Genomic DNA, 11,074 nt, shown 5'->3' with positions numbered 1-11,074 from the left:
CTGTCCTCATCCTTGACCCTCACAACCTACATCTACCCATCAGCCTCCTGCCCTTTCCAGACGTGAGTCACGGGCAAGTTTCAAAACAAAGCGTGAAGATAACAGCTCTGACCCCTTTGTTCGCCCATCCAGGAAATGTAAGGGACCCACCCAGTAACTAGCCCTTCCTCTTGGGACCCACTGCACACAATGTGCCTCAGTGGGAAAGAAAGCAATTGTGTCATTTGTGTTAGTGACTGGGCATCTGGCAGTTTTGCCTCTGACTCTGGCCAAGGAAAGCCTCTTCCAGGTGGGTTCCTAGTATCACTCTCCCACCACTGGCTCTCAGACTCACCCATCTGTGATGCTGGCTTGGGACAGCGGGTATCCCACAGTAAAATCCTATTGTCCTGAAAGAAGGGACAGAAAAAGGGCTTCACAATCCAAAGAAGAAGCTGCTGGCCAGAAGCCCTCCACACTAGACTTAGGTCTAAAGGGTCTGAGTGCGGTTTGGATGTGGGAAGGGAAAAAGAGATTATATCTCACCTCACCACATGAAAGAAACACAGAATCCTTGTGGGGAGAGGCAGCAACACAGGTGACCTGCCCAGAGTGAGCTGTAAAGGAGACAGAACAAGAAATAAGACAGAGAAGATGCAGGCATTACTATCAAGCAGCCCAGACACTATGAAGGGGTAGGAGGGAGGGTGTGAGAAATAGGCCTAGTCTCATGATGCAAATTAACAAATTCTGTGAGATTTTTGGATTAGATGAAACCTAAGAGGAAATGTTGATATCATTATGAAAACTCAAAAGGCTTGGAGAAAAATGAATCACTAAAGACATGGAAGATAAATTAAATGCTGAATAAGAACAGGAGAGGAATTTACAGTAAAGACATCCTAGAATAGCAGTAGCACACATGCCTCCAGGTAGCATACAAAGACTTCCGAGGGAGTTCTGGACACTGAGAGTTTTAAGGGAATTTCTCTAATGTTCTTCTTCCATATTGAACTGAGAAGCTGCCTATAACCTGCCAGTGCTGACCTCTACTCTCACAGTCACCCTTCTCCCATGTGTAGAAGAAATACACGCCTCTCACCCACCCCAAACCTTACCATGATGCTCAGGAGTATAAAAACCTAAGGAATAAAACAAAAGGGGCTTTTCCTGAGACAAAGAAAGAGCACTTGTGTAAAATTCTGTGAAGGAGGCTGGCCTTTCTCAGCCACACCACAAACACAAGTGTGGTTCTGTGACTGATCTCTTCTCTTTAATAATGAGAATTTTGAAACATATGACAGGTGGTTGTCATAAGGACATCCATAAGCTTATCTGAACTTAAAAATAAAGTCAGACTTTTTCTGACTGAAAGTTAAGTCCCACTTGGCCAACTGGCTTAACAGTGCATATGGTTTTTGGCAGTTAGGTTATTTGGTAGATGTTTTACATAAACTAAATGAGCTTAATCTGCAAATCCAAAATTTTGACAAAAATATATTATAAAAGTGTACAATAAATGACATGGCCAGATATAACTTTCTTTGTAACTAGTTAAATTTAAATTAGATACTAATTTTAAAATGTGTGAGAGGGTACATTTTTTCAAAATTCTTTTAGGGCTACATGCTAAAATTGTTAAAGGTCTCCGCTAAATGTTAATTACAGGCTGTGGAAACCACCTTCTCCAAAGTGATTTAACCAGACTTTCTGAGATAGTCTGAATGTGGCTCTGCCCTGAGACAGAAGTGTGGGCTCAAACTACCTTCCATAGAATCCATGGAAAGCCAACACGAGGAAAAGGAATGTATTGCTCACTTGAGAAAAGCAAAGCTTTGGGACAAACACCATGGGGGAGTACAAAAGATGAAAAAAAAATATGTGGTTCCTCTGCCCTCAAGGAATTTGGAATCAGTGGGGGGAATAAGAATAAACACAAAGAACTAATTAAAAAGGCTGAAAGGAACAAGTGCTGAAAAAGAGTTATTTAGCATTGACCGGAAAAACACATCGTAAGTCTAGGAAACAAAAGGCAAGTACAGTAGACTTTGAGCACTGACATTTTAACATTATTGTCTAACTATAGTTCAAGTGACCATGAAGCTCCAGGAGATATATGAGTTTATGATTTTGCTTCGCTCATATCTGAATCACGCACTTTGAAGTTAGAACTGGCAGAGAAAGGCACTTAGTCACTGGGGGAACCAGTGATCACCCATATCTACATCTCTTAGCCACACACACATTAACGCTCTATACATTATCTTCCTTAAGATTTGGTATCTTCATGAGGAATGGCTCCCAAAATAAAGTCAACTGCTAGTGCTGCTAATGAAAGTGAGCAGAAAAAGGAACATTAATAGAAAGTGATGGCTCTCACCAAAAAAATGAGATTTTATAGAGGTGAATATGCAAAAGTTCAAGATTCACAAGTATCAGGGTTTATACTTGGAGAATGCCAAAGATCTACTGTGATCGGGTTTAGATAGCATGGTATGCTTGAAGGAGTGACAGGAAAAAGGCTTGAATGCCAGGACATGAACATGAGATTGTAACCTGCAAGCCACAAGAAACCAATGAAGACTAAAGATTATAGGAAGAACAATGAGATGAGTGCCACCGTCTGTAATAAGATAAAGCCTGAAAGTAAATGGGAGCATAAGAAATGGAACAGAAGGTCACTGACGAAATGGAAAAAGACTCCAAAGAACTTGGGGACCAACTGATAGTGGGAAACAGGAGGAGTGGAAGAGGACTGGGATTTTCAGCCTCAGGTGACCAAGAAGGTGGTGAGGCTGTCAATAAAAAAAAATATATAGGGAAATTATGAAAAGGGCTAGAATCGACATTGGAGCCTGACCGTAGTTTTGGAAGAAATACACTACCAGGCAGGAGAGCAAAGAATTGATATCACTAACATGCAAGCAAAGTTCAAAGAGCCCAAAGGGGAGAATAAAAACAAAACAGCCAAGGCCAGGACTGAAAAGGAAAGAACATGCACTCACCTCGGTATGAGTTCAGAATCATCTGCTGAGCAAGGTCCCAAACTTTGATGCTAAGAAGCAAAAGGAAACAGAGGCTTAATTTGACCTACACTACCTACATAAAAACGTGTGTTCAAATAAGAACGCCCTATGTCTTTGCCTACTGGACTTCTGGTACAGCCTACTTTTACCATGGATTGCAAAAATCTCTAAGAAAACCTTATAGGCATGTCATAATTAGTCACTGGGTTCTTATAATGAGCCCAAAACATAATTTAATGAGGCTAATATGATGCTAAAGACACCCAAAGGAGGCCCAGAAACAGGAGCGATGAGAGGAGGGACCCACCAGAAGTCTTTGCTACCACTGACAGCTTGCATGCCAGAGCTTAGGACACTGACTGTAGACACAATGTCATCGTGCTCATACTTGCAGAACTTGCTGACAATTAGTGTCTCATTCTCATCCAGCTCCCACAATTCAACAGCACCTGTTGGGGGTGGGGAGTAGGGTGAGGGAAACAAGCTTGGATTATGCCAAGACAGAAATCCGCTTCTAGGATTCTAAGCTCTCAGGAGACAAGGAGGAAATCTCCCCAATGATCTGAGCAGCACACAGGCCGTATGGTTAAATATTCCCAGTTATTTGGACACTAAAGTATTTGTTGAACAATTTGAATAAATGTCTTAGAGTCATAAAAATATGTTGAATAACAAAAAAATATGTTGTACAGTGACTAAGTATAGAAAATCATCAGATAGCTGCCCTGAATATAGAGTGTTCAAGCTCAATCGCCAGAGAGGCTCAATCTTTAATGTCCCACACTTATCCTTCCATGCAATGCCTGCCAACGTCCATATTCTGATTTCTTTTTTTTTTAATGTCAAAGCCCCCATTGCTGAGACTGACATTCAAGGCAAAGAAAGCCGAATAAAGGCATTTAAGAACAAAATGGGAAGAAATGGAAAGAGCACAGATTGGCCTCGGCATCATCTTTAAGATCAAGATTATCCTTGGTTTGGGGTTGGGTGGATACAGAGAAGAAAAATAGTTCCAATTAATTTCTTAATTTTGTTATGGATTATACTACGAATTTCCACCAAACAATTTAGAATCTTGGGGAAGGTATTTCCTACCTACACAGTTACTCTCCTTCGGGACCAACACCCTCAAGCTCCCCCAAGCACTGAGTATGGGATTTTAAAAATTGAGCACAGCCCGACCTATACCCATGGCCTCCATCCCACCTGTAAGGTTGAGGAGAAAGTGACTCACCTGAATCGGAAGCCACTAGGATACCTCTGTCCCCTACCCAAGTGAGGTCAGCCACTCCGGCCTCCGTCTGGACTCCAGCGGAGCAGAAACCTTCGTTGGGGGCGGCACAAGGGTCCTTGAAAAGCCAGAGGGAGCCAGCCCAGCAGCGGCCACTCAGGCTAGAAGCCCCGAGCAGAAGCGCCCCATCTAAAGGAGATACAAGTTGTCAGCGCGTGAGGAGTGGAAGGGCTAATCTCCCTGGTGACCGCCCAGCAGCCAGCTGGCCGGGTCTGGATCGGAGCCCAGGAACGCCGAGCACGGCTGGGGACTGAGCTCAGCGACGCGAGGCAGGGGTGAGGATGGCATGCGGGGTAAGCGGGGGGCTGGGGGAAGGCTGGAAGGTTTAGTCCCGGGAAAGGGCATTCGGGGTGGGGTGAGGGAACTCCCAGACCCAGGACCTAGGCTCACCCGACCGGTACCGCGCAGCCTCCAATTGCCGCTCCATACAAGCTGGTGCATTAGGGGGAAGGTTCCACTCCCGGGCCTCCGGGGGCACTAGCGGGGGCGGGGTTTCCTTCCGCATCTCCACGATTCCAACTCCAACCTAGACCCAAACTGGACGCCCGCCGGAGACTCAGCTCCGCGAGCCACCACGTGGCCCCGCTATAGGCCTCCGCCCCTCTGGCCAGGCTACAGCCTCTCTACATCTCGCGAGAATTGCTTCTACGATTCCATTCCGCTTTCCAGCGAGCAACCTCTTGCCGCGGGCTCTCAGTGCCCTGTGCTTCTTATCGCAAAAAAAAAAAAAAAAAAAAAAAAAAAAAAAAAAAGACCGGAAGTTGATGAAAAGGGCACGATGTTCTCTTCTCGCGAGACTTGTGAGCGACCATCTTGTTTCTGCCCCTGACAGAGTCTCCTGTAGCGGTCACTGGGGCGCGAGGACTGTTGTGTGGACGCTATCTGACAATGCTGTCCCGGGTGGTACTTTCTGCCGCCACCGCAGCAGGTGAGAGGTACAGACCCTAGTCCAGGCTAGCAGAGTGTTTGCAAACCAGCGCGTCTAGGGTTACTTGGAGCGGGTGGGAGGAAAGGGGATGAAAGGCGCGGCGGGATTTGGGCCTGCGTGGAGAGTTGATTAGTGCCGCTCAGAAGGAGAGTGGGGGGGTCTCGGGGGATAGGAATGGGGGACGCATGGCCTTAGTGATTGGGCTCCGCGGGGACCGAGGAAGGGGCAAACCAGATTTCACGGTGACCTTGCTAACCTGTGCCTTGTGTATTTCTAGCTCCCTCTCTGAAGAACGCAGCCCTCCTCGGTCCAGGGTAAGTGTAAGGGGTGTAATACTCCCTTTTGTCCTTGTTTTATCACCTATTTCACTTCTGGGTAATCTGTTCTTAGCTTTGGGCCGGTAATTACCTTTCTTTAGGTTATTTTGGAACGCTTCAAGTCTCATTCAAACATGTGTGCTCCTGTTACTGCCTGGAACACCGTTGTGTCACTTAATGTGTTCTAACTAAACTAGAAACTGGTTTTGGTGTCCCCTAAGCCCCGCCCCTCTCCCTTGTGACCTTCAGGTAGGCACAGCTGCGGCATCCCTAGTCGGGGTTACTAGATTGCATACCCTAGGACAGGTTTTGTTAAATAAAACAATGAAGCATATTGTTTTTAATCTGCCTCCCAGATTCCAACTTTTACTGTCAGGTCAGAGAAATTATTCGTCGTTTCAGTAGATATTTATCTTGCCACGCACATAACCGAACATAAAAAAATGAGTAAGGTTAAGTACCTGCCTTCGTGGACCTCACACACAGTCTACCAGAGGAGGCAGCTATAAAGTGGTAGTTTACAGTGAGGATTCCAAAGCTGAAAGAGGGTACACCGGGCTCCTCCACTTACAAGTGGGACCTTAATTTCCCCTTCTGCAAAATAGAATAGTACACTATGGATTGTGAAAATTAAGGGAATTAATTCCTGGGAACCCTAAAAACAGTGCTTGGTACATAGTATGTGCTTAGTAAATATTGGAAGGTGTTACTGATATTTCATAAAACGTCAGTTTTCTTTGGGATTTCTCTTTTTACTTCCAGACTTAGTCCTAAATCTTGAAAAATTTGATAACAATCCTGTAGCTTGAAAAAGTGGCTTTGGTTTATCTGTAATTTTTGTATAAGCAATAAAGTGAGGCTATAATTGGCTGCTTCCAACTTCTCAGAGAAGAAAGATTCCATATAGACAAGTAAATAATTGTAATATAGATAATAAATACATATACAAAATGCAAGGAACATCCTTGATTTCTCTTTCACATTTCATGTCTAATGCATTAGTAAGGCTCTTTCTCCAGATGATATCCAGACTCTGACCACTTCTTCCACTACTACTGCTACTGGAGTGTGAACCACCATCACGTTTCACCTAGGCTATTTCAGTTGTCTCCTAACTAGTCTCCTTGAATCTGTATTCTTGTCCCATTACAGGCCATCCTCACAATAGCCACAGGGATTCTGTCAGTCCCCCCACCCTTCCCCTACAGAGCCCTCTAGAGCTGCCCATCCCACTTGAAATCAAATCCAAACTTACCTTAACACAGAAAGTTCACCATGAGTTGACCCCATCCTACCTCTTGATTTACCTTCTTACATTCTCTTTTAAGCTCATTCTCTAGCCTTACTGGCCTTCTTGCTATTCCTCTGAAAACTGCCAAGCTTATTGTTGCCTCAGGATCTTTGTACTTGCTCTTCTCTCTTTTCCCCAGGTCATTGGCTCAAGTGTCATCTGATCTACCAAAAAAGCCTTTCCCTCACTCCACTGCTCCTTAGCCCCTTCCTTCACCTATTTTTCTTCATGGCACTTACAACTGTCTGAAATTGTGTATGGACCTATACACTCACACTTCCCAAACCCCCACTAGAATGTCAGAGGCTGGGACTTTGTCTGCTTATTGTTATACTCCCGGTGCCTAATATAAGCAGAAAGTCAGTAAATGTTTTGTTGAGTGAGTAATTGTCAACCCAAGATTGGAAGGCCTTTATAAAGGATATACTCAAGATGTTCTGAAGGCTGGTTGGTCTTGGCAGTCATTAAGTGAAAGGTATACCAGGCAGAAGGAGCAGCGTGAGGTTTTTTTTTTTTGGTTTTTGAAAGCTGTAAGTAGTTCCATATGGCTGGAGAGTAGGAGAATGAAGGAAGATGAGGATATAAAATTTGACAGGTGCTGAATCACGTATGCTGTATTTAGTAGTTTGTTTTCTGTGGGCAGGAGAGAGCCTGTTGAAGAGTTTTAAAGTCAAATTTGCATTTTAAAAACTTTCAAAGCAGCAGGGAGGGGGCTAGGTTCAAGGGGTATTTGAGGAAGAGCCAAGAGAACAGATTTTGGGTTACTTACTTGTTTAGGCAGGAGTAGATGAGGGCTTGAAGTGAGACAGCCAGTTAGGGAGAGGATTTGTGTTCCCCTAAAGCAAGTTCTTTAGTGCTATGATTTAAGTCAGTGGTTCTCAACCTGGGGCAGTTTTGCCCTCCAAGGGACTTTTGGCAATGTCTGGAGACATTTTTGGTTGTCACCACTGGGTAGGAGGGGGGATGCTACTGGCATCTGGTGTACAAAGGCCACAGGGATCCTCCTAATTACTCTAAGTGCACAGAACAGCCTTCCACAGCAAAGAGTTGTCAATAGTTCAAAATGTCAATAGTGCTGAGGTTTAGAAACCCTGATTAAAATGAAAATCTTGAGCATGATTCTCAGATTTCAAAAGTTGGTGAGGTAACTCAATACATTGGGAAGCAGAAATAATATTCAAAAGACAGGCAGTGAACAATAATCAATGAAATAGTGTAAACTCTTACATTGCAAGGAAATAAGAGAGAGGGGAGGTGAGGGACAAAAACATACTTAGAATTTGAAGGGGATTTAGCTCGACAGCAGATATGAAAAGGCTAGAGGATTTTATTTCATCAGAATCCTATGTACCAGTATGCTGTAACTGCTACAGATACAATCTTAGGCTACTTTAAAGATAAGAATAGTTCGCAGATCCATGATAATAGTACAGTGGTTCAAGCCCAGTGATGGCAATAGCAAGTTCTCAATAAGTATTGATATTTGTAGGATGAATGAATTAGTCAAGCTATATTTCAGTTCAGTATTATGTTCAGTTCTGTATACTTCATTTTTGTAAACAAAACCAGTTTGCTGCTTGTGGACAGTCAGGATTGTGAAGGAACTGAGATGTTTAACCCAGATACATGAGTGTTAACTTACATAGAAGAATAATATTAGAACCAATGGATAGAGGTTTCAAGGATGTATGTAGCAGTTCAATTCAAAGGATGATCATAGTTAGAGCTATCCAACACTGAAAAAGCATGTTTCACTTAGTGGTTATTTAGCACCCCAATACAGAGAATATTCAAAAAGGTCAAAGTTCTTGCCATCAGGGAGCTCACAACACAGTGGACATGTAATAGCTAACCACTTACATAAAACTTTACCATGTGCCAAGCACTATTCTATATACTTTACATTTATTAACTCAGTTAATCCTCACAGCAACTCTCTAAGGTCATATTCTTTGTTCCTTCTTTACTTTAGAGAAATCAGAGACTACAAAAGCATACATTAAAATTTGAACCCAGATAGTCTCGCTGCACAGTCTATGTTCTTACATAATTCATTGCTAGTAATAGACATATAAAGTGCTAGACAGATGACCCGTGAGACTTAACAGAAGGGATTCTAGTATTGGGTAGAAGGTTACATACAGCTTTAAGTAAGTTGTTTCCCCTTATCACACAGCTAATTATGGGACCCTAACCTTCCTGTTCTTGGTCTGTTCTGTTCCCATTAAGACAGTGGGACACAGCCTCAATCCTCACCCCTATTTGTTCTTTTCTACAGTTGTTCATACATTGTGTTCTCTTTAAAAAATAGGCTTTAAATTTGTGTAATTCCTACCTGTAGGGTATTGCAGGCAACAAGGATCTTTCACAGAGGGCAGCCAAGTCTTGCCCCTGTACCACCTCTTCCTGAATATGGAGGAAAAGTTCGTTTTGGGCTGATCCCTGAGGAATTTTTCCAGTTCCTTTATCCTAAAACTGGGGTAACAGGTGAGCATTTGCCCAATGTTTGATAGTATGTTTAGATGGTATGGTTTATGTTAATCTAGCGTTTTAGTGGTCTCTTAACCTCTTCCACATGTACCAGAAAAATCAAGTTAGTTGTTTTTAAAGTAAAGTGTGGAAGTGATTCAATATAAGAATTGATTTGGTTGCTTTGTCTTTGGAATAAATTTGTTTGGGATTTTAACTTGATTTTATAACATTGTCTCCATTTCTTGTTACACCAAATTTATTGACTGCCTGCTGTATGCTAGGCACTGTTCTAGGCATACAGTGGTGAACTAAAGTGCCTGCCATCATGAAACATACATTCTTTTGTAGGATAGACAATAAGGAAATGAGTAACTGGGGAATTCCCTGGCGGTCCAGTGGTTAGGACTCGGTGCTTTCACTGCAGGGCCGGCTTCCATCCCTGGTCAAGGAACTAAGATCCTGCAAGCCGCACAGAGCGGCCAAAAAAACCAAAATTGAGTAACTGTATAATACATTTTCAGGTAATGATAGAAAGAGCTATGGATTAAAATAAAGCCAGGTAAGGCAATAGAGACTCTGTGTTGTATGTATAATTACGAAAAAAGAGCTGGACCATATTTATCAGGGTTTTTTTTCCCTTTTAAAAAGGCATAGGGACTTCCCTGGTGCCGCAGTCGTTAAGAATTCGCCTGCCAATGCAGGGGACACAGGTTCAAGCCCTAGTCCGGGAAGATCCCACATGCCACGGAGCAACTAAACCCGTGGGCCACAACTACTGAGCCTGCACTCTGAAGCCTGCATACCTAGAGCCCCTGCTCCGCAACAAGAGAAGCCACCACAGTGAGAAGCCTGCATGCCGCAACTAGAGAAAGCCCGCGCACAGCAACGAAGACCCAACGCAGCCCAATAAATAAATAATTTTATTTAAAATAAATAAAAAGGCATAAACTGTACTGAAACCTCACATTTTTATAATACGATATGCTTTCACTTTATTTAATCCATACAACAGTTCTATGAAGACTTTCTTTTTTTTTTTTTGCGGTAGGCGGGCCTCTCACTGTTGTGGCTTCTCCCATTGCGGAGCACAGGCTCCGGACGCACAGGCTTAGCAGCCTTGGCTCACGGGCCCAGCAGCTCCACGGCATGTGGGATCTTCCCGGACCGGGGCACGAACCCGTGTCCCCTGCATCGGCAGGCGGACTCTCAACCACTGCGCCACCAGGGAAGCCCAAGACTTTCTTTTTTTTAATAAATTTATTTATTTATTTTTGGCTGCATTGGGTCTTCGTTACTGCTTGCAGGCTTTCTCTAGTTGTGGTGAGCGGGGGCTACTCCTTGTTGCGGTGTGCCAGCTTCTCACTGTGGCGGCTTCTCTTGTTGCGGAGCACGGGCTCTAGGCACACAGGCTCAGTAGTTGTGGCTCGCGGGCTCTAGAGCACAAGCCCAGTAGTTGTGGCGCACGGGCTTAGTTGTTCCGCGGCATGTGGGATCTTCCCAGACCAGGGCTCGAACCAGTGTCCCCTGCGTTAGCAGGTGGATTCTCAACCACTGTGCCACCAGGGAAGCCCTATGAAGACATTTTTATTACCCAGAACTAGAAAACAAAGAATTTGCTGAGATTTATTCTCTCTTTAGTGACTGAGTTGGACTTAAACACAGGTTCTACAGTTAAGTTTAGTGTTCTTTCTACTACATGCACTGCCTCTCTTCCTGTACCCAAATATTGCTATGACCATGAAACATTGAAAACCAAAGTTTTTTTTTTTT

The 11,074-nt window shown here is 43.7% G+C and overlaps 2 protein-coding genes across 3 annotated transcripts in view; one reads left to right on the top strand and one right to left on the bottom strand.

Annotated features, from left to right (window-relative positions):
- Positions 1 to 10: 10 nt before the first annotated feature.
- Positions 11 to 5,004, bottom strand: WDR77 (WD repeat domain 77). 2 transcript variants are annotated; one of them, XM_029229805.1, is made up of 6 exons: positions 4,687 to 5,004; positions 4,240 to 4,425; positions 3,313 to 3,454; positions 2,985 to 3,034; positions 526 to 596; positions 11 to 389 (listed from the first exon to the last, which is right to left on the bottom strand). In XM_029229805.1, exons 1-6 carry the CDS (start codon positions 4,799 to 4,801, stop codon positions 81 to 83), a joined length of 873 nt encoding a protein of 290 aa, XP_029085638.1. In that variant the 5' UTR covers positions 4,802 to 5,004; the 3' UTR covers positions 11 to 80. The 2 variants fall into 2 exon arrangements, with proteins under 2 accessions (XP_029085638.1, XP_029085639.1); XM_029229806.1 differs by having other exon boundaries at positions 4,698 to 5,004.
- A 52-nt stretch (positions 5,005 to 5,056) lies between these two features.
- ATP5PB (ATP synthase peripheral stalk-membrane subunit b) overlaps positions 5,057 to 11,074 on the top strand; it is a 14,581-nt gene continuing 8,563 nt past the window's right edge. The window contains exons 1-3 of the mRNA XM_029229028.1: positions 5,057 to 5,224; positions 5,502 to 5,538; positions 9,174 to 9,319. Of these exons, the coding sequence (XP_029084861.1) occupies positions 5,185 to 5,224; positions 5,502 to 5,538; positions 9,174 to 9,319 (223 nt within the window). The 5' untranslated portion in view covers positions 5,057 to 5,184. The remainder of the gene's footprint in view (positions 5,225 to 5,501; positions 5,539 to 9,173; positions 9,320 to 11,074) is intronic.

This window comes from Monodon monoceros, unplaced genomic scaffold (assembly GCF_005190385.1).
Source record: "Monodon monoceros isolate NGI ecotype Baffin Bay Population unplaced genomic scaffold, NGI_Narwhal_1 Super_Scaffold_18, whole genome shotgun sequence".
NCBI classification, from domain to species: Eukaryota; Metazoa; Chordata; class Mammalia; order Artiodactyla; family Monodontidae; genus Monodon; species Monodon monoceros.
The sequence above is the reverse complement of the archived record's forward strand: the minus strand, read 5'-3'. Positions and strand labels throughout refer to the sequence as shown.